General features: G+C 33.2%; 2 protein-coding genes across 2 annotated transcripts in view; one reads left to right on the forward strand and one right to left on the reverse strand.

Annotated features, from left to right (window-relative positions):
• Window positions 1-10,888: 10,888 nt before the first annotated feature.
• LOC129233424 (uncharacterized) lies at window positions 10,889-17,091 on the reverse strand. The gene is made up of 3 exons (XM_054867453.1): window positions 16,067-17,091; window positions 12,590-15,968; window positions 10,889-11,086 (listed from the first exon to the last, which is right to left on the reverse strand). Exons 1-3 carry the CDS (start codon window positions 17,089-17,091, stop codon window positions 10,889-10,891), a joined length of 4,602 nt encoding a protein of 1,533 aa, XP_054723428.1.
• A 3,580-nt stretch (window positions 17,092-20,671) lies between these two features.
• The window catches only part of LOC129233427 (multidrug resistance-associated protein 1-like), a 51,381-nt gene continuing 47,822 nt past the window's right edge, over window positions 20,672-24,230 (forward strand). Inside the window, exons 1-3 of the mRNA XM_054867456.1 lie at window positions 20,672-20,776; window positions 20,872-21,102; window positions 22,939-23,113. Coding sequence (XP_054723431.1) covers window positions 20,688-20,776; window positions 20,872-21,102; window positions 22,939-23,113 — 495 coding nt within the window. The 5' untranslated portion in view covers window positions 20,672-20,687. The remainder of the gene's footprint in view (window positions 20,777-20,871; window positions 21,103-22,938; window positions 23,114-24,230) is intronic.

Genomic DNA, 24,230 nt, shown 5'->3' on the forward strand with positions numbered 1-24,230 from the left:
TATCATCCGTTCGATTTCGTGATATCAAGAGTATACTGTATAAAGAAAATCTTTCATTTTCATAGCTTCAATTTTATTATTACTACTCATGGCTAAAGGGAAAGGGGGTACAACTCCTGAAGATCAGAGATCTGGAGCACCTGGAGGGCAGAAGGCTGAATTCAGCTTCATGTGCCTGTGCCGTAGGCCCTTGCTCTTGGCGCGGATAGAACCATCCAGATCAAGATCAGTAGACTCAAGAGTGGGCATACTGAGAACCTTTTTTTTTACGAGCAGAGCGAAAAGCTTTCAGACTTGCACTAAATGTGCTTCAGCTGAGGCCTCTCTTTCTCAATTTCTTGCGTATTTGGGGTGGGAATGACATATGAAGATCTAATGACTAATTCGCTTTTAGTGTACGACTTCTTATTGATTCATAAAATCTTGGATCTGGTCTAGCATCAACTAGATCATGGGGAATAAGCCACGATAACAACAACACAACATTTTATTATGGTTTTCACTTTCGTAAATGTAGATTTTATAATTATTTTTTGTCATAGTTAATATTTGCAAACAAAAACTTCTAAATCATTTGTTTATAGTTAATAACTAAATGAATGTACCAAATTAAAACTGCATATTATTTTTCAAACAATCCAATTGCAACTTGTTATGATATCTTTGTGTTTGTTTATTTTCATTTAAATGTTTTTTTTTTTTTTTTTTTGATAAATTTTAGAATGTTCTAGTTTAATTGCAAATATTTTAGAATAGACATAGGTAGTAATCACTATAAGTAGATACTAATAGTTTAAAAAAAATGTATAATAACATCTAAAGTTTTAAAATAAGTTTTTTTTTTGAATAAATTTAAAAATAAATCAAATCATCACAATAATAGCTAATCCCCATTCCAGTATATAACTTGCTTTCTTTCCTTTGTAACTCAAATTGAGGTAGGTCTCTGTTTTTCCACAAAGAATGCTTATACCTCTATTAATCCACAATGTTTTTCCAATTTTTTTAATTCTCAGAACAATGCACATGAAAGATTTACAAATACATATGAAGGATAGGAGAACATCAAGAGCTACAGGGGGGATCGAACTTGTGCCTCTCTGCTTACAAAGCAGTTGGCAAAACCACAGGGGCACTGAAGCCCTATAACTTGCTGGTAGTGTACTTTGAAATGTTGAAAAAATATTGGAGATCATTCAGAGTGACATATAATTGAAAACAGGGCTTTACTATCACTCAAAGCCTGCTCCTTAAATTGGAAGGGATTCAAAAATCCCTGCTGGTAAAATTATTTTAACATTTTTTATTGTTATTTTTTTTAACAAAAGCTCAAAAGCATTGTGAATGGAAAATCCAGATCCAAATTTTTGATTGCCATCTACAAAAAGTAAAAAATTGAACAAACCAACCATAAGTCAAGATGTTGGGTTAGGGGAGGGGGGAGCAAAAGAGGAGGCTCAGACTTTTGTTTTGCATAGGTTTAAGTTCATCATAGTTGGGACCTCATTGCAGATAATGGGTCTTATGCAATGTAAGACATGCCATGCTAGTCAAGAACTGAATGTTGTTTATACTATAAAACAGCTTTGTGCTTTTGCTGAATGGACTTAATAATATGTACTATTTAAAAAATGACAAAATATGTCAATAACCAAAAGTGATGCTAAAAAATTGTTGCACACTTCCAGCTAAATGCTATTAATTGGCTGCCTGATTGTTTGCTGCTGCAAAGGAATATACCAAAGTTTGGGGATATTGTGGTTAAAGTTTTACAATCAAAACAATATAAAAAATAATGCTTCAAAAAATATAAAAAGTTGTAAAAATTTTGCAATAATTTTTATTAAATTCAACTAAATATTTACTTATTTGCAGTAAGTACGAGCTCAGAATTTTTACTACTTCAAACAAAATGTTACTCTTCCAGTCAGAAGTGTTATTTAGAATGAAATGTTTCTTCATTTTCATAAAAAAATAAGTATTTAAAACATCAGCATGTCTCCTAATGGTGATCTTGGAAAATTACTGAGTTACTTACTTAAAAAAGAAAAAGTTTTATCACATATAATTCACAACAGAATATACACTCCACAATTTTCAACTTCTTTCATACCTTATACCTGTATTATACAGTGGCTCCCAAAAGTGTTCGTACACCTACGATTTTCAATGAAATAGGCCATTATCCATTGGTTAGAATTAATATTTCGGAATAGGTATTTTATTATAAGATCTATGATCTATATTTAACAAAACTACATGAAAATTTTTAATAAAAAATTAAAACATAATTTTTAAAAAATCAAAAACCAAAAATTGCCGGAAATTTTATCTCACAAAAGTCTTCGTACACTTTGAAAAAATGTCAAAAAATTAGTAAATAATCTAACTTTTTACAAAGTTATTATTTAGTAGAATATCATGCAGTATCAACAACAGCTTTTAAACGTCTGAGAATAGATTTCATTGTTTTTTCTTTCTTTTTTTGCGTAATTTCTGAGTAAGTGTTCAACCCCAGTTCGAGTCTTACTGTTTCTAGCTCTATTTTCGTTTTAAAGCTGCATTTTCATAATCTAGCCCCCAGATATCTCTAAATATGTTACATTAAGTTCAAATCTGGAGATTGAGGGGGTATTTCTAAACTTAAGGACAATTTTTGAGGCACCAAACGCAAACGTGTGCTTCTTATCGTTATCTCGATAAAAAACAAAGTTGTTTCCGATTACCAAATTTTGGGCTAATAGTTTAAAATTGCTTTTTAAAATATTTAAATGAACAGCATGATTCATTATTTAGTCAAAAATTTCCAAATTTCCAAGTCCTGATGCTGTAATGCACCCTCACATTAAAACACTTTCACCGTCCTGATTAACTGATCCAACTAAGTTCTTCAGATTAAATTCCTCATTTTTTTCTTTTATTTACAATTATACAACAATTTAACCCAAAATGTTAAATTTATTTTCATCTATAAGTAAGACGTTGTTCCAAAAGGTTTTGAGCTTATTTATCATTGATTTTGCGACGGAAAGCGTAAGCTTACTGTTATTCGCACGAACAAGAAAATTTCTGCAGGAAGAGGTCCCATTTAATCCAGTTAATCAGAGAACTTGGCGAACAATTTTAGGTGAAAATTAAACGTAAAATGTTTCATTCAATTCTGCAGAAATTTTTTCAGCACTCAAATGTGTATTTTTCATAATTTTTTTAACTGTAAACCTCCGATCACGCATTGTTAACTTTGCCAGTTGACCTTTTCTTACCGTGTTTTCGATCCTATTCTTGTCTTTAAAGCATTTTATCAAGCACTTCACTATAGAATGGTATAAATTACCTAATTTAGAGACATTTCAAACCAATTTACCGCTACTGTGAGTAAACAATTCAAATTTCGAATGGTGTTTGTGGTGTTTTTCAAATACCAGTCATTTTAAAGTAATAATCACAATATTAAGGAATAAATAAACAAAAAATTAAATTCAAATGACTTTTAAGGGTCAACACAATGCAAAAATAATAAAAAAATGACATATGGTAGTTTTAATCATGAATTTATTCGAAAAAATTTGAGTGTACGACGACTTTTGTGGCGTATTATTTCTCCGTCTCTTCATTTTTTGACAAATTTCAAAAATAAAATCTGGCAATATTTTGAAAAAAACTACTGAGTTTTATTCAGAATGGCATAAGAATGGTGTGAAAAAAAATTGGACTTCATATTCAAATTCAGTTTTGCGTTATTTTGGTTTTACTACAAAATTTCAAGGTGTACGAACACTTTTGGGAGCCACTGTAGTTTTTAAAAAAATGGAATGCATGGAAAATGTTGAATACAAGATTTATTAAACTGGTAGTTTAGTATATATCAAGTATAGATGGCTGGTTTACATTGGTTACGAAGCAGTGCATCCTTTTATGGAAAGCTTAATTATGTTTTCATATGTTGCTCGTAAATACTTTTTTAATAATTCTTTTATTTTTAGGCTTTTCCCTATGATGAAGAATATGAAAATTTTCAGTACTCAACAATAGTTCTATATTTTACATTGTCCTTTACTCAGTTTTTCTTGAATTGTTTCTCAGATAGAAGAGTCAATCCTGATGATATTCCTAAAGTATGTGTTAATATCATTTTGTATATCTATTTTTTTCTGTATAGAAATGTATAATTTTTGTATTGCTACAAAAATTCTTTAATGATAAAAAAAAAGAAAGAAAAAGAAAATCACATGCATTTTTTTTTTTTTTTGTTTCCAGTAAATCTTGTTTGGGCTAGACATTTTTACATTATTTTAAGAAGTAAAACTCTTAGATGTTTTATAAAGTGGTTAGCTTGGATAAAACTTTTGATTTTTTTTCATTATTATTATTATTAAGTGGTTTGTTTGAAGGAATCCTTTTTATGAAAAATAAATGATGCTTATTTTATGCCTAATGCCAGCTGTGACCAACCTGTTTTGACCCCATAGCTGCATTTTATGCTAAGATGAATCTTGCAGGCCAGAACAAATATAAATTTAAGTATATTGTTCAATTTTTTTTTTTAGATAGCTAGGAGAACAAAGGAAAAGAAAGAGTTACAAACCAAAAACTGTTGTTAACATTACTAACCTGCTTATTTTGTTGGTACGAAGTTTCCATCTTTTATTTAGAAAACAATTTTTGACTGCTTGGCTTCAAATTTGCGATTATCATTCGTGATATCGAATGAAGATAACACTAGTCAACACCAAGAATGCATCTGGCTCAACAATAGCTATTTCCAAAGTATTTTGCCTCGCTGAACACGAAAATCACCATAAAAAGTTGAGATTAGCTCTAGTTTTCAAGATACAGGGCCAAATAGGATAGTGAATTCTTGCTAATGCTCCTTTTTCCTGGCAGATAGAAACGCACCCCATGGGACTGACTCCTCTAAACTTCAACCCTAGGTTGGGATAGAAAATCTCACTACATGAAAACCGAACTGGATTACAAGAAATTTAAATTCTGGGAAGAGAAATGCATAAAATCGGCCAAAATTTGCAGTTCTAGGTAGATCCACTCATTTCTGCTTCCATCCATGCTCATTCTGCTGAGAATAATGAAGAACTTCGTGAAAGCTGTGAACAAAGACACTTTTCCAATACCTTGAGGAAAATTTCCAAGATGTATTAAAGCTAAGGTTAAGGAGAGAATTTTTAACGGCCCTTCAAATACGCGCAATTATGAAAGTCACTGTTTTTGAAAGAACAAAAAAGCGAGGGGAGAATAAAACACCCAGGAAGTCATTAAGAGTATATTACAAGTATTTCTAAGCAGCAGAGAAGACAAGAACTGAAAACAGTTGGTCAAACAATCCTTGTAAAAGTTCTGTGACCATTGATGAATGATGCGTCTCTGAAACTATTTTGTTCACTTCTTCTAGGGTATTTTGTCTAAAAACTAAAGCTATAAGCAGTGAGCATGAGGAAGGGTTTCACCAAGGTATCTTTACAATGGAACACAGATGTCAGGGTCATTAGGCTGAGTTAATGCTCACCAAATGCTGCTGAACTGTTACAAGAGATGGTCCTTCTTTGACGTACAAAAAGCAATAAAAAATGAAGTGTTTACAGCAATAAGCCAAAAACAACTACTGCTTTCCAAAAAATAAGCATTGTTTAATAAAACAGGACCTATTTAATAACATTTATTGCATAGTATTTTTTCCCCTTTTTAACATTACATTTAAATCAATGTGTGGTTGCCATGCATCTTTCTCCAGTGGGCTTTTATGTGGCTTGAAAACAAGAGCTAATAAAAAAAATCCACTACCATATTCGTTTTTCTTAACCCAAAATTAGTAGGAATTGACTATTTAAAACTAGGATGCAGACAAAAAGTTATTTTTCGTTGGCCAGTGTAATCAGGTATTTTGGTAGGTTCCATAATATATTTTTCAGTAATTGAATGCCTGCAAGCAGTAGATTGGGTACCACTGCCTTATGCAGATGAAATATACTCTAGTGAGTTTGTTAAAAGTAGAAACACACTTTCTATCACAAGTGAATGTTTTTGTAAAAAGTATTTTCTAAAAATGATTACAACTTCAGAAAAAATTTAATCAAAGAACTGAATGGTTTTATTTTTCTTTCTTTTTTCAAATCAAAGGTTGCTTTGTCCAGGACGGCAGAGAGGCCGTGTCAGCTTAGTAGGAAAGTAAGGGCCTGGCTAGATATTGGAGTAGTGGGGGCAGGGAGGGAGGATACCCCTTCGATCAAACTGATAAAAGGCTCAATTTGGCTCTAGATGACCCTGCCGTTGTCCAGATTTCTTTTTTTTTTTTTTTGCATGAAAATGTACAGGTGCATTTTTGTGTTTTGTGGCTCAAATACCTCAACAGGCTATGCTACTCTAGACAATGTTCATTTTGATACAGAGCACCTGAGAGAAAACTCTCTTCTAAGGACTTTTATGAGTAGCTGCCCTATATTTGTATATTGAATCTGATATAAAGCAGGAAAATTCTTATTGAGAACTAAACTGCAACAAAACAACCTCCTGTTCGCCTTATTTTGCGACTGTAACGCTGGGACTTGGAACCAAGAGCCTTCTGGTCAAAACTAAATGTGCTTCCTCTAGGCCACAAGTTAGGCAAGGCTTGTTTCGCAAACTGTAGCTAGCAACCTCACTAACAATTGAAGGGATCAGTGAATAAAGGTGTTAACTGACATTTTTTTAAAAAACGAGTTTTGTTGATGGATGAAAGTTTTAAATGATTATATTTCATATAAGCTAGCATTGAAAGTCCTATTCTGTGTATTTCCAGAGATTCTAAATGATAAAGGTGTTATCTAACATAAAACCGTAAATTTTCTAGTGGTTAAAAGTGTTTACGTATGTTAACACCTTCATCCACTAGAGGGTACCGTTTTTCATAGAGTTAGCATCGTTTTTGATTCGAACGTTGGCAGCAAACAGCTCTTAATGAAGAATTAGCAATAGTGAAGAATTAGAAAAGACAGACTCATCTGATGAACATATCAAGATAAGTCCTACCAAGAAAGCAAGAAGAAAGGTTTGTGAAAGTCCTGATATTTTTGATATTCAACATGAGGTATGTGAAAATTTTATTACCGATGGAAAAGTAGACATATCACCTTCTCCTGAACAATTTCAAGAGTTGACTGAAATGCCCTGCTCTAAAAAAACATCCAGAAAAAGAAAAAACTCCACATGCATGGAAGCGAAAAAAAGCAGCACGGCTAGGCAGAAAGGAGAAGCTTATGTTTCCCAGGCAGGCAAATTAGTACCAGCAAAATCAGTATGTACAGGTACTCTGTGCCATGTTAAATGTCGTTTACAGTGTTCCTCTAAATTCAGTATTGATGACAGGGCTTCCATACTAACTGAATTCAATAAAGTAGATGTGAATGCTAAAAATTGTACACTTTTTAATAGTACTGAAATTAATAGCAGTAAAAGACAGAGCACAAGTGCTAGGAAAAGTAGGGCAGCTTCATACAAATATTATGTCATTTTCGACTGTCAAACTATACATATTTTCAAGACAGCTATGTGCTGTCTATGTGCTCTTGTATGGTATTGGAAGAAAAAAGCTTGATATCATAAAAAACAGTATTTCAAAAGGATTGTCAGCATCACTATCAGATAAAAGGGGCCATCACAGTTCAAGACCACACAAAGTGGAAAATGATATGAAAGCATATGTAATGGAGCATATAAAGTTTTTCAGCAGAAAGTTCACATTATTCCAGGTGCAACAATCCTCACAGAAAATACCTTTACCCTCTTCTTAGTATCTCAAAAATGTATGCTTTATATATTGAACGATGTGAACCAAAAGGTTTCACGAACGTGAAACCTTTTTTGTCAAAGAGTGGACATACAGAAGTTATTTTAATAGCGAATTTAACTTGTTCTTTTCACAATCAAGAAGCGATACATGTAGCACATGTGATTCCGGGAATAATGATGAACCTGAAGAGAATTTCAAAGCTGCTTTCGAGTCATTCAAATTTGATAGGGAATATGCAAAAAGTAATAATGGTACTGCTTTCATTGCCGTTGACTTACAACAGACTGTGCCGCTGCCAAAATTAATAACATCAAAAGCCTTTTACTTGCGTCAAATGTAGTTCTACAATCCAGGAATACATATCTTAATATATAAAAATCAATGTCCTTAGGTAACATATATATATCAACGCACAGCCAAAACCACTGAAGCTTCAGACTTGAAATTTGGCAGGCAAGTCCGCATGATTACGAAAGTAACCACTAAGAAAGGATTTTTCGAAATCTCAATTAGTTCGGGAGACATTAATTAAAACCCATTAATTTCTGCAAAATTAAAACCTGTCATTGAAATTCAAATCCCTTATTTTCGAAGGCTTTCCTCCATTCAAATCATTATTCAATACTTCATCTCAACTTTTGGTCGATAGCGAACTATAAATTTGATATTGTTTTTGTTTCTCACGTGATTCTTCGAGGCTTTTCACAAGTCAAATCATAATGTTTCTGTCTTATTGCTTTCATTTTTTCAAAACTAGAAACGAAGTTTTTAAGAACATCATCACAGGCGGACTATCCTTTTGAATTTAGAAGAGTGCAGTTTCCTGTTAAAGTTTGCTTTGCAATAACCATTAATAAGTCACAAGGACAGACATTAAAAGTAGCAGGGATCGATTTAAGAGAAGACTTTTTTCACACGGCCAATGTTATGTAGCTTGCTCCAAAGTCAGTTCATCAAGCAGCTTAATAATTTTAGCACCAGAAAAAAAAAACTAAAAATGTTGTATGCAAAGAAGTTTTTGCTTAAACATAGGTATATCAATAAAATGTGGATGGCCTGTGTTTGCAAAGATAATCAATACTTTAAAAGGATAGTTAATAACAGTTAAAGATCGGTTAAGGACAAGGGCATATATGTAAGGAGTCTAGGGGCCCCGGGATCCTCCCCAAAATAGAAAAAGTTATAGGTAATAAGTAAGTATTATAGGGGATTTTCGAAACTAGGTGCACCAAGCACTGTTAACTCCTGCTAATTCCATTACCCCAGCAATGCTGGGTACGGGAATGCTAGTAATTTATAAAAATGTAGCCAAAGCCACATTTTGTACATGGACTGAAGACGTTGCCCATCCAGGAAGCTCAGAAGTCTGTAGTTCAATTTTAACGGCAATAAAAAAAAAAAGGATGATGAGCTGAAAACAAAAGACGGTTTAATAGTAAGGAGTGACTCTTGTGCTGGCCAGAACAAAAACTTTGCAATGATCTGCCTCTATCAATTCCTTATATTGAAAGGTTATTTCTAATCAATTGACCACAAATTTCCAGAAGTGGGACATACATATCTAGATTCAGATCGGGATTTTGGCAGAATTGAGAAGGTTCTTAGAAAACACGAAACGATATATATACCAGACCCGTATCGGGATATCATCCGGAGTGTATCTCGAAAAAACAAAGTGATTGATATGACAAACAATTTCCACCATACTGAAATGCTTGCAACAATGTTAAATTTGACAAACAGGAGGAAAAATTGTCTACAAGACAATGTTAGGTTTAGGGATGGGATCAGATGGATTCGGGTTGAAGAATATGGATCTTATCTATATAAGGAAAGTTATGATCAGTCTTTGCCATTTAAAAGAGTAGATTTACTACAAAACAAGAAAATAGCAAATCCACTAAATACTAGCATTCATCTTATTAGAAAAATGGGTAAAACAAGAACTATAACAAAGGAAAAAGCTCAAAATCTTAAAGAGCAGAGTTTGTTCCAGAGGAACATCAATGGTTTTACAGCACTTTTATAAATAGAAATGATATGTAACTGACAGTAAAGCTTATAAAAAAGTTTTTTTACTTTATTTGGTTATTAAATGCAGAATATTGCGGTGTTTTCTTATATTTATAATTCAAAAAATGTGATTCAGATAGATGTTAGTGTATTTTATTACCATCATCCATTGACATGGTATGAAAAGTTTGATCCAAAATTTAGTGGATGAAGGTGTTGTTCTTACCTCTAGGTAAGATTATCTTTTTCTATTAGCTGGTTTCTTGCGGTTGGCTCTACTCTGCAACGCAACACAACCATTGAACTACAACAAAAGTGGACTGTATAACTTTTATTATGATTAATTTCATACACTTGAGAGCAACATTCTTTCAGCCGCTGTGACCTTAAACTCCCTGAATTGGTTGCAGCCAGAGGTTTTTAACTAAACATAGGTGGCGCTTTAACATACCGGGCCACGTTGAAACATATATGGTTTCAAAAATTATATGATAAACTATAGAAAAAAAAACAATTGAGAACTAACTACTATCAAGTATACATTACTGGCAACAAATATGAAATACACATTATTAAAGTTTGTAGAATAATAAAACAGATGTAAAGAAGCCTTTTTACAAAACAATTATTTACCAATCCATTAGTAACAGTCACCTAAAGTTCATCAGTCCATATTAGGCAAAACTGCTACTTTATGAATTGGTCGGCGAAAAATTCCAGTATCGGTCTTTATGTTAACAACTCGCACATTCTGATCCGAACCAGGGAAAACTTCCATTACTCTACCTAACCTCCACCTTAGAGGAGGAACGTTGTCCTCTTTAATTAAAACTAAATCATTTACTTTAATATTTGATTGTTCTCGTACCCATTTGGATCGCTGTTGCAACGCGGAAACATATTCATTTAACCATCGTTTCCAGAAACTCTGAAAAATCTGTTGAGTTAATTTCCAGCGATAAGAAGGGGGAATTTTTTCGTTGAGAAGATTTTCTTCTGGTATTGAAGAAAGCGATGTACCAACCAAGAAATGCCCAGGAGTAAGAGCAGACATTTCGGATGGATCCTCTGACAAAGGGCTCAACGGTCGGGAATTTAAACAAGATTCAATTTGTGTCGTAGCGTTGAAAATTCTTCCAAAGTCAATTTTTGGTCTGCTATTGTACGTTTTAGGTGAGATTTAGCGGATTTGACAGCTGCCTCCCAAATTCCTCCAAAATGAGGGGCGGAAGGTGGATTAAAGTTCCATTTAATTCCCTCGTTGGCGAAATAATTATGAACGGGTTCTTCCTTCTGGAGAAGTGCAATAACTCTATCAGTGTTCGCGCTGAACTATCCGTAACTTGGGTCCCAAGGACCCATTAATGAAATAGATTTGGGTCCTTTGGCGGAAAAAATGAGTCCCTTAAATTTTAAACAGAAAATCTTAGCACATAATTGAATAATATACAACTATTTATACTTAGGGAAAAGAAACTATCCACATAGTTATTTGAAAAAGGTATGAAATAAACTAAATTGGTTAATTTTGCCCTTTTTTTCTGTGATTATCATATGTTCAAATAATACACTTGCAAGATTTAGTTATTTGAGAAACTATTTAGTCAGTTACAATGAGGTAAACTCAAAATTTACTTTAAAGTTGGATTTTACCATGAGATAAAAAATAAATACCTTTGATTGATCAAGCAGAAAGCACTCCCTTAACCTTTGCTTTCATAAACATTTTTCTAGGTGAAAAAAAGCAACCAGCCCCCCCCCCCCCCCCATCAATTATCAATGGCAATTTCATAGAAATAGAAAAAAGTCGCAAGCGAATTAACACAAAGCAAAAATCGCGATCCCAAAAACGAAACATTTTCTCACATGAGTATGAAAATTGCTCATTTGCAATCTTAAATTAGAAAATTTGACTTCATTATGACTCTTTTAAAATATCTGTGTTGGCTTTGGTGCTACTTTTAAAATTTCGCCATTTTCAAAATGGCGCGATCGATTAATACGTGACTTTTGCAAGTCCAAATAAAAATAGCCCCTCAGAAATAGGTGAATTACTAGAAAATGAACAAGGTTAAAGTGCTTTTGTATAAAATTCATATTCATAAGTAATTTAACAAGAAAAATTTTAAGTTCGGAACTTTGTGTTTTGCGCGATCGGGAAAATGTTCGCCATTTTTTTTTCACCCATCCTTTTATCGAGGATGCAAGATAATAATTTTCAAAAGTAATTCTGGTTAGGTGAATGCAAAATAGATAAGCTTTTACTTCTCAGTTGTCCTGTATCAATCCTGAAGATTGCATTGAAACCACTCTTACTTTTGATCTTTATTGTTGTTTTCAGGAATTTCCCCCAGATAAAAGTTGAGGGAGAACTTATTCTTAGAATAGAGTACAATGGGCTATTTATGAACTTGCAATATTTTGCTCCTTGAGCTCTGCCCAGGAGGTCACTGTAAGCTCCAGTCTTATCACTAAAATTCCATTGACTGGTCAACAGTAGGGGTGTGTTTGAATAGCTGATACAGAGATAGGGTCATTTTAATCCTTTTCTGTTGATTCTCCTGGTCGTTGAAGCTTAAAAGCATTCACTAGATAGATCTTCAGCATTTTCCACAATTTTTTTTCTGGTTTTTATCTTTTGGGTGTTCTGGGTCCCTAGGACCCGAATTTTCGCGGAAGTTGCGTCCCTTTCCCGCGAATTTGCGTAAAAAACCCGCTATAGCGCGTAAACGCGAACCCTGCTCTATTCAATTCTTTATTTGCAGCAACAAAATTTGACCCACAATCCGAAAATACCTCACTTGGTTTTCCTCGTCTCGCCACAAATCGTTTTAGTGCAGCTATAAAACAGTCTGCAGATAATTTGCCAACAATTTCAATGTGCACAGCCTTTACGGCTAAACACACAAAAATACAAATGTAAACTTTTAAGGTTCTAACCCCGCGACCAGATCGCGGTTTTACTAGAAAGGGTCCTGCAAAGTCTAGACCGGTTTTTGAAAACACTCGTGATGGCATTACTCTAGCACGCGGCAAATCAGCCATCACCTGAGTTGCTGTTTTTCCCTTGAGTTTGAAACACTTAATGCATTTCCAAATTTCCTTTTTAATGGCCGACTTAGCGTTAATTGTCCAAAACTCCTTACGTATAACAGATAACAAAAGAATAGTACCCGCATGTAAATATGTTTCATGATAGGAGCGAATGATAATGGTAGTTAAGTGGTGATTCTTTGGCAGGAGAATGGGATGTCTTCTTTCATTTGAAAAAGGAGCATTTTCCAGTCTACCACCAACACGTATTACACCATCTTCATTTATAAATGGCTTTAAGGAAAGTAATTTACTATTGGCAGGAAGTGGTTTTTTATTCTCCAAATGAAGATACTCAGTGGAAAACTCTTGCTTTTGAACTATCTTCACCAAAATATTTCTAGCGGCTTTCATTTCATCACTAGTCAGATAGCCAATGTTTCGATTTTTGGGATATCGAACATTTTTAATGAAACGTAGGCACCATGCTATCATGTGGCGTAATTTAACATATGATGAAACTTTAACAATTATTGGAAAATCAACAGACAATGTTCCATATAAACACGAAGCCTTTTTTCGCTCTTCTTTTAGAGCGTCCGTTGACAATGGTACTTCTACATGTGGAATTTCCTCGTGTCTAAGCCAATGAGGACCAGACCACCATAATTCAAACTTAAGCAGTTCAGAGGGTAAAAGTCCTCTACTTGCACAGTCTGCTGGATTTTGGTCTGAAGGAATCCAGCGCCAGTGTTGAATAGGAAGGATCCCTTGTATTTCAGAAACCCGGTTAGCAACAAATATTTGCCAACGTGACGGCTCAGATCTTAACCATGCTAAAACGATTGTGGAATCTGTGAAGGCGTGTATTGCATCAATTTGAATATGTAATGACGAAAGAACGATTTGTAGTAAATGCACTAACAACACAGCTGAGCAAAGTTCAAGGCGCGGAATCGATATTGTTTTCAATGGTGAAACACGAGTCTTCGATGTCAACAGGCTAACTTGATGACTGGACGTATCAGAAGATTTTAAGTAAATAACTGCAGCGTATGCCTTCTCAGAGCCATCACAAAAACAATACAGTTCATTATTAGACGCTTCGTGCAAAAGAACTCTTCGAGGCACAGTTACAGGTTCAAGTTGAGAAATATCGTTGCTATAGTTAATCCATCGCTCCTTAAGCTCCGGAGGCACAGGATCATCCCACGATAACTGACATTTCCACAAATCTTGAATCAAAATTTTTGCAGTTATAATAAATGGCGACAACCACCCAAGGGGGTCGAAAATGCTTGACACACTAGACAAAATAGATCTTTTTGTAGGGAAGGCTCTGTGCTTATCCGAAAAATGAATGTTATACGTAAAGTCGTCGAGCGTTGGGTTCCATCTCAATCCCAATACTTTAATAAATTTAGAATCAGCGGTACTAGAAGAACATGCGGACAAGCCCTCTGATTTGCGTAGTCTTTCCAACACAAACGAATTGTTAGTACACCACTTGTGCAATTTAAATTGTCCTCTTCTAAGGAGATCATTCAGTTCATGGATAAGATCAATCGCCTCCTCTTGCGTTTTAGCGCCAAACAGGCAGTCATCAACGTAAAAATTATGCATGATTAGATCAACTGCCTTCGGAAATCTCGCTGCCTCATCAATTGCCAGCTGTTTAAGTACTCGCGTAGCTATATATCTAGCAGATGCGGTACCATACGTGACAGTACACAACCTATAAGTCGAAATTGGTTTAGTGGAGTCATCCCTCCACAGAATTTTTTGAAAATCTCTATCTGCATCATGAATCTCTATCTGGCGATACATTTTTTGTAAATCACTTGTAATTGCAATGTTATGACATCTAAACCTCAATAAAATAGCGAAAAAATCGTCCTGCACCTTTGGACCATTCATAAGCGTATCATTTAATGATACACCAGATGTAGTTTTTGCACTAGCATTAAAAACAACTCTTAATTTTGTGGTGGAACTAGACTCATTAATTACATGATGGTGCGGAATACAATAATGAGCATTTTCTTTGCATACCGTATTGTCGATTTCCATATGCCCAAGATCGAGATACTCTGTCATGAACTTTTTGTATTGCAAATAAATGTCAGGTATTTTTAGAAGTCTTTTTTCTAGACTATGAAACATTTTAAATGCGGTGGCCTTGGAGTTACCTAACAGTTTTCTATTAGGTTTAAACGGAAGTCTAACAGAATACCTTCCTTCTTTATTGCACGTATAATTTTCTAAGAAATGCGTTTCACAAAGTCTTTCTTCCCTTGTAAGCGATTGTGTTAACGGAATTTGTTCTAATTCCCAAAACGACTTGACTAGCTCATCTGTAGTAACACTTAAACTATTAACAGACCTAGATTCTAAGTCACAACAGCTGAGCGTTGTGGCTCCTGCGATTATCCACCCTAATCTAGAACATACTGCAAACGGAAGATTTTCACCCCGTTTTATTACCTCTCCGTTTACAAGCGAAAAAAATACATTTACCCCAAATAGAATGTCTATGCTTTCCTTCTTAAAATAAGAGGGATCTGCTAACAATAAATCCTTATACTCATTAAAACATTTCACAGGCGTAGTTGAATTGGGCAATTCCCCACAAATTTTATCAATGACGTAAGCAGAGGTTACTATCTTAAATTCAGTGTCAAAATGAGAGGAAAATACTAACTCGACTGCTCCATTGCTTAGCATATTATAACTTCCTAAACAGGAAACTGAAATTTGAGCAGGGTTAATTTTCAATCCCAATTGCTTGGCACATTCTTTCCTAATGAAATTTTTTTCTGATCCCGTATCCAGCAAACATTTACAACTTATCCACTCATTTTTAGAATTTCTAATCTTAATTACAGCAGTGCATAAAAGAACAGATGAATTGCTATTATTCATACTAGTTCCCAATTGATTACCATATGAATTATTTGCACATACTATAGACGTAACTTCATTTTTGCGATTTAAATCTAAACTCGTATCTACTGAACAAGGAATAAATTCTTTAGCTCTTACAGAAGGAAACCTAGGTATCGACCTATTTTCATTTTCTTGATGTAACATACTGTGGTGCCTCTTCCCACATTTGAAACAAGTATTACCACTTTTACATTTTCTAATTAGATGCACATTAGAGAGGCAATTAAAACACAGTTTATTTTTTTTACAAAATCAAATCTTTGCGGTACGGATAAACTGCGAAATTTTACACACTTTGATAAGTAATGATTATCTTTACAATATGAACATACAGAAACCGCAACCAAAGCGTTAACTTTAGAACTTGTGGGCTTTTGAACTTTACCGACTGAACCCTTACTGTTTTGAATTGTTCTAGCGTAACTTTTTAGAAACTCTATTAAATCCCTAAGTTTCGGAATTTTATAATTCTTTGACTGGCGTTCCCACCATAATTTAGTGGAAGTATCTAATTTTTGTAATATTAAATACAACATTGAGGTATCCCCAAATTTATCGACCGATTGACCCAGCGTTTCTAATGAACGAATTATTTCATTGACATTATCTACTAAAGTCGACAAAGCAGAAGCGGATTCATTTTGAATGCTTTGAAGATCCAAAAAGCGTTTAATGTGAGCAAAAGTTTGCTCTCTTGTATTTGAGTATCGTTCATCTAACAAATTATACGCAATTTTAAAATTACTATCAGATATTGGAATAGAATTTACAATTTTCGCAGCATCACCTTTTAACGAGGTTTTTAAATATTGAAGCTTTTGAGCATCAGATAGAGATTCATTTTTTGTTACTGTTGCATTAAAAAGATCTTTAAACGTTAGCCAGTCGATAATATTGCCACTGAAATTGGGCAAGGAAAGTTTCGGCAGCTTTATTGTTTCACTTCCGTAATTTGTTTTATCTGCGCTATTTAAACTGGAGACGTTTAATTCTGGTTTCTTCTGTTCGTTTAGTTTTTTCTCAGCACGAAATTTAATTAGTATTACTTTTTCGTTATACGCAAAAACACTTTCTAACTCGCTATCTAATTCTTCAAGATTTTCAATTAGCGCTTCAACCTTATAGTCAATATCTTTCAATTCAGCCTCTTTTTGCTTTAACAGTTCTAAATTTTCAGATATTTCCTCAAAGTTAACGTCTTGTTCTTTTAGATTGCCTTCAATTTTCTTTACGTAATTTGTCACTGCTCTTCTTACGATAGAACGTTTTGCTTTCACGCGCGTCAACTCAATTTCACTTTCCTTCGCGTCTTTAAACATTTTCTGGTTATTTAGCAGTCACTAATTTCAAACTTGAAATTGCTACTCACCTCCTTTCATGTACAGGATTTGAATCGTAATGCATAAGTTATTTCACTCCATGCGTCTTCAACTTGCGTTACATTTCTTCACGAGCCATTCTTTTTAATATCCGGCTCGACTGACCATGTTCTTACCTCTAGGTAAGATTATCTTTTTCTATTAGCTGGTTTCTTGCGGTTGGCTCTACTCTGCAACGCAACACAACCATTGAACTACAACAAAAGTGGACTGTATAACTTTTATTATGATTAATTTCATACACTTGAGAGCAGCATTCTTTCAGCCGCTGTGACCTTAAACTCCCTGAATTGGTTGCAGCCAGAGGTTTTTGACTAAACATAGGTGGCGCTTTAACAGGTGTTAACTAAATAAAAGTGATAAAAAACTCATTAATTGAGGGTTTTCACAGCTGATCATTTTGTAATAGACATTTCAAACAAAAAACTAACATTTGCTACCAAAAGAGAAACAGTTTATCCATTGCATAAAAAATACTAGCCTTTGAACTTCGACTGCGTTTTTCTCAAAACAAATGATTTGTCAGTTAACACCTTTATCCACTGAACCCTTCAATTCATAATTCACTTCCATGGTGATTCTTGGAAGATTGTTTTGCAACTTTTAATTTCTAAAATTATGTCTCAGATCAGAAAGATGATCGATACAATCATGGAAAAGTGAATTTTAAAAGTTCAATAACTAAATGCTAGCCTAATTGTTCATTATTGCTATTATAGAGAGAAAGTCCTGAAGAAAGAGCTTCTTTCCTGTCAAAGATCACATTTTGGTGGTTTAATCCGTAAGTATTCATCTTTCATGTGCTTTTTTTAAATATTTTTTTTAACAATTTTCTACTTTAGAATTGTATCCATAATGTTTGATGAAAACAATAAATTAATGTCCTTCAAACCGAGCCAGGACCCGATCAACTAAAAGTGAGGCCCTAGATCAATAATTGAAGCAAGGTCAATAATTTGGAGGCAATAGCGGAATGCAGTGGTTGATTTACAGGTTTAGGGCTGGCAGAACGCATTTTTGGGAGCCTCTTCGTCTATCATAGAACTACATTTGTCACTTATCATGTGTATTTGAACTGCTTTCAGAGATCCTCATAATTGTAACATGGTTAATTCGCTCCTGGCAGAATGAATAAATTCTCCAAAAAGGAAGTTTTTTTCCAATTATTAATTTATTTTTTTTTAATGCATGTATGTTTTGTATAGTTGTAATATTATGCATAATTTTTATTTACTGAAAAGTTATTGAAAAAAAAATTTAAACTATTTCAAATGAGACACTCATTTAACTAAATAAGTCTGCTACCGTGTATATCAATGTCCATCAGTTATTTTCGGGCTTCAACTCCAAAGTATTTCCAACTATACTTTTCAATAATAAAGACAAATGCAAATTAAACTTTCCAAATTTTTTAAGAAAGAAGCTCTTGCCTGTGTGAAAAATATATCAAATTTATTCTTTAAAAGTTTTCGACGTGTTTCAGTAAAGTATGAAAGTTTTTTGATTGGATAATATGAAATATGCAAATAAGCAACATGCTTCAACATGTAAAAGCATAAGTGAAAAAAATATTTTTTACAAGAAAAGATTCAAAATTGTATTGGTTTGACAACTATAATGAATAAATAATGCGAGAGCATTGTTATGCAAAAGTTTTCACAAGCGCTCAATTAAAAGCATCAAATAACAAAAATCGTGCTTATTTAGTATAAGAGAAACAAATTATAATTGTGCAATAACTGTGTTGAGATGGCTGCCAAAGGTGGCTAATCTAGCCGCCCTTGTGGCTAGTTTAAAAATAATGTTAAATTGTTGATCTACCTCGCATCACAAAATTTGCAGTGTCCTTTGAGTAAAATAGGTTGGAGATCATTGGCTGTGCTTAGCTTTCCTGAAATCTTGATTAAACCTTAAGTATGTTGATTAAGCAATGACAGCTTTAATTTGATCAATGGGAATTCTGCTGTTGTGGAAAAAGGAGATGGCATTTGGGGGGGGGGAAATACCATGTCAACAGGCATTTTTGTTTTGAAGGCGATTTTTTTTGGGGGGGGGGGGGCAATGGGCATTTTTGTTTTGAAATTTTAGTCTGCAAAAAGCCATTAAGTTTAAAAGCGAGGTTTGAAAAAATGTTTGGCAATCATTGCTAATTCTTTACCACTTGTTCATCAATCTGATATTTTTTATGAATTTTCTAAAATTTTTTTTCTTTTACTTTTTATATGTACTTCTAGGAAACAGCTGCTATAAGTAAAAAAAAAAATCCTTATACAGTGAAACTTCAATAAGTCGAAGTTGCAGAGAATGCGAAAAAAATTTTAGTTATTGAAAATTTGTCTTATCGGATACAAAAACAAAACTATGGAAAAAAAATAAGATACAATCACTGACACTCATTTAATTTATAATACGAGCAAAAAAGTAATAGAATAATGTATCATCAAAGATAATACATATATATCGTCGCCTCAAAGCAACACAGTTATTCCTAGGATTAGATGTCTTACTGTTGTTCTGAGGTGACAATAGAACTTGACATAATTAATGTATAATATGATGCTATGAATTCAAGAGCTTGAATAGATTGGAAAACAAATTTATAACTTTATGTTGAATTTAGGAAGCACCACCAATCGAACGTTTTTTTTTTTATTTTTAAAAATTGTTGAAAATTTAGAGGCACATCACATTTTAATGAAATGTCCCTCTTCTTTGCTACGCTACAATCGAATAAATTCAGCTTTTTCTTGGTAGTTTAAAATTTTAAATGTTCCCATAGTCTATTTTAAAGTTCCATCCTAAAGGTTAAGGAATCAGTGAAACGGCACAACAAATATGAGCCTCCTATAACAACTAAAGAAAAAAGCTAGTATTGGAAAGACCAGCGGTTTCGTAAAATACCACAAAATCCCTAAAATAGTTCATGACCCTCTCTCCCCCGTTTTCACTAAAAGTCGAATAATTCGAATAATTCCACAATTCCAAATATACGCACCCCTCCCTATCATTTTTTAAGTCCCATTTTCGAGCTGTCCTTAATCAAAGCCTTGGTTTCCCCCATGAGTAGGTTTTTCTTTTCTATGGCAGGAAATAAAGTAAAGAATAATTTAAAACGAAAAAGAAACTTGCCAAATTATGTGCTAATAATCGGCTTCAGAGATTTATTTGATCCACTTTGCATAGATGTGCCTTTTGATGCAATGCAATGACACCGATTTCTTTCTTTTTGTTCATACTTTTTGGAGAGAAGAAAAAAAAGATTTCGATTTATAGAGTTACGTTAACAAAGAAACTTTGACGACAGTCATGAAATAAAATTTGACTTATCGAATATTTCAACTCAACAAAATTCGGCTTATCAAAAATAGATAACATTAGTTCTCCATTCAGTTAGATAAGAAAAAAATATGTCCTTTGGCTTTTCTAAGTTTTCGGCTAATCGAAGTTAGACTTACCAAAGTTTCACTGTATTTTGTTTTGGTTCATTTTTTAGATTAGCCATATTAGGATATAAGAAACCTCTAGCATCAGCAGACATGTGGGAATTGAGTGAAATTAACCAGTCTGAGTACCTACAAGCCTTGTTTGAAAAATATTGGCAACCTCTAGTAAATACTTTAAGCAAGTAAGGAATTTATCTACCTTCATGTATTTAACAAGAAACATTGCTGTTTTTATATTTTCACTCTTTTTTCTTTTTTTTTTTTGTTATTATTATAGTCATCGTCACAAACTCAAAAATCAGCTGTCTAGGAGATATTCTAGGAAGGATGGAGAACTGCATGCAGACTCTGTTGAGGTTGTAATATCTCCAAGTGATATTGAAAAAGACATTTCTAAATTGAGTATATTGAAGCCTATTCTGAAAAGCTTTGGTTGTGAACTGTTCATTGCTGGGCTGTTAAAATTTGGAGCCAGTACCATTACTTTTGTTAATCCTATTTTACTAGAGTGAGTCCTTTAAAATGTTTAAATCTTTGTGTGTTTGCCTCTTATTATGTTTTGAATCTTTCTATGCTCATTAAAAAATATAATAATAAATAAGTTGCTTGCTTTTTGCTATAATTGTTCTAACTGTGCATGACAATGCATCTTAAATTTAAATTTAGTTTACTTATGTGTACAAATATTATGTATTGCTTAATAATTTGTAGTTATTGTTAGTTGTTTTAACTTTGAAATATTGGAGCCTGGAAAACCAGTGGTTCTCAAACTTTTCCAATCTTTATGCCCCTTTTTTGTGCATCATTAGTTAAACAACAAAAATGCTTCATTATAATTAAAATGTATTATATTAGTTAAAGATTAGCTGAAAGTTCAAATACATAAAAATTTAAGTAAAAAACAAGAAATTTTATTTTAATGAATATTTTATTGTGAAGTTTTTATTAAGGTCAAACATAAAATGAATATAAGTCTATGAAAATAATTAGTGGGGATGTTGGGCTTCAAAAAAAAAAAAAAAAACGCATTTTGTATATTTTTTAAAGTTTATCTATATTTGGCTCTGGCATTGTTAAATACAGCTGAAAATCACCCTTAAATTTGTGAAAGTAAATTATCGTAACCCACAAAAGGTACTGCATAACAATGTCTGCTAGCTGTTTTATACTACACTTGTTTGTAAAGTTTTTGACTATGACGACACGACGCTCGGAATAAAAAACGAGTTACGAAATCTAACGTCACGCTCACTAGTTACCTACTTCCGGAATTATTAGAGATCAGCAACTGTTTTTGAGCTCTTATCAGCTGGCGTGTTTGATTTAAATGGATGTGCTGCTCTGCGTTGGAACACCTCATAAAGTTGAAAATATTTAACAATGTACTGAAATTATGACAAAATAAAACCGACATATGCGTGTATTTAAAAAACTAATCCGATTTCTAAAGCCAAATGCTGAACTTCAGCAAAAGTTCAGATATCACTTAGGGAACTACTTCCTTTCCTTGATCTGAGCTCTTATTTATTAATAAATTTTTATGTACCCTTTGGCAGTTAATCGTATAGCCCTTCCAGATTTTCATTTACCCCAAAAAGTACTCGTATCACCGATTGAGAACCTCTGTGCTAAGCGACAGTCAAAAATGGAATGTTAAAAAATTCTGCTTAAGGGGCATTCCACGGTATTTTTGACATTTATGTAGAGTCCATAACGTGACCTTTTTTGCCATAGCTTTTTAATTTACTGTTTGATTAGCATATTATTTTATTTTGATCTTTTCCTACCAACACACCAGCTCAAATTAAAATAATTTTCAAATCAAACGGTAAATTAAAAAGTTATGGCAAAAAAGGTCACTTTACGGACTTGACATAAATGTCAAAAATACCGTGGATTGCCCCTTAACGACTGGAAACTCAAAACTGTTCCTGGATTGAGAAAAAAGAGTTCCTTGTAAGCCCAAAACACATGATGATGTTGATCATTATTTGTTTGAAACTTTAGTTTTAAAATTAGGGCAATGATATTTTAATCCCCTTCATTGACTTAATGATCTTTTGAAATAACATGTAATTTGCTTGATAAGTTCTTTTTTTAATTTCGGAAACTGAGCAATACAAGTTTTTATGTGTGTTTTTAATGCTGGCAATACAAAACAAGAAAGCCTATGTGTTTCTCGTTGACCATTAATAAAAATTAACAATTTCTAACTAATTTATGGCTGTTATAAACACAGAAAAAAATTCTTAACAACAAAAGCAAAAACAAATGACCTCAATTGATTTGTTGTTGTAATAGTTTACTTTGGTGTCAATTATTATTGATATTTCTTTCTTTCTAGTTTGCTTATTGCATTTGTTGGAACCAATGAACCATTTTGGAAAGGATTGAGCTATGCTGCGGGTATGTTTTTTGCAGCGATGCTTGAATCTTTTCTAAATAGTCAGTATGAGTATCGCATATATGTGATTGCAATGCGCATACGTTCCTGCATTATTTCTGTTGTGTATAAAAAAGTAAGAATCTTTTAAAATTAATTCTATCCTTACCATTAACAGCATATATATTTATGTATAATTTGAAACAATGCTTGTTGAATTCATTTTTGCAATGATGTTGCATTCATTTTTTATCCTCATATGTAGCAGTTAGATTGTAACCTTTTTTGTATCCAAAAATCATGAAGAAATTTGTTGTGAAAGTAATTTTTAATGCACAATTATAAAACTACTTATTTGAAATGTTTCATTTACATCATGCATTAATGCACATTAAATTACATCATGCATGTTTTTTCTCTGTACGTGAACACAAAGACATGATATTTCAAAAAATTACTTTACTTTAGGGCAAGAACAATCAATATGAAAAATATCAGTTTTGAGAAAAGTCGTTGTTAAGTTTATTAATTTTTTTGGCTCTATTTAATTTTCCCACTAGAATATTTCAAGAGCTTATTGTCTTATGCTTTGTTAGGGATGCACATATAAATTTAAATTATTTTAATGAGACTTCACTCACTAGTGAAAGTGATTGATTTTGATCTAAATAAAAACTCTGATCATTGAATAAACAAATATTATAAGACGTAGGTAGTAAAGAAAAGTAGGTAAATGTGATTGCTACACTGCCATGCTAAGCACAAAAGCTAAATCTGCAGCCGAGTTCAAAATGATAAATTGCCATTTAAAGTTCTGATTCAAATGCAATTTTTTCAGTTCTTTAAAAATATTTTCCATTGACAAATTAAAATGACCATAAAACAATATATTAGGTGAAATATGTGACAAAGAATCACCTAGTGACCAAAACTCAATTTTTATTTTTAAAAAATGCAGATGACTTTTGTGCTTATCACGGCAGTATAACAGCACTAGGGCACTATTGGGAGGCTCTGAGAAGTTGAGCTCCGACTCTGACAATGTTTATCTCTGTTTCAGTAAATAGGGAGGGGTAACGGGTGCTAAGTTGAGTTGAGAAACTTTCTTAGTAGTTTTTCAAAAATATTCCAACTAAAATCCAAGCCAATAACGCGTCTATTTTTCACTAAACTCCCTTAAAACAGGTAAACATAGTCAAAGTCACAACTCAACTAACCAGAGCTGCACTATACATCACACTGGTTGTTGCACC

This window comes from Uloborus diversus, unplaced genomic scaffold (genome assembly GCF_026930045.1).
Source record: "Uloborus diversus isolate 005 unplaced genomic scaffold, Udiv.v.3.1 scaffold_403, whole genome shotgun sequence".
Classification (NCBI taxonomy): Eukaryota; Metazoa; Arthropoda; class Arachnida; order Araneae; family Uloboridae; genus Uloborus; species Uloborus diversus.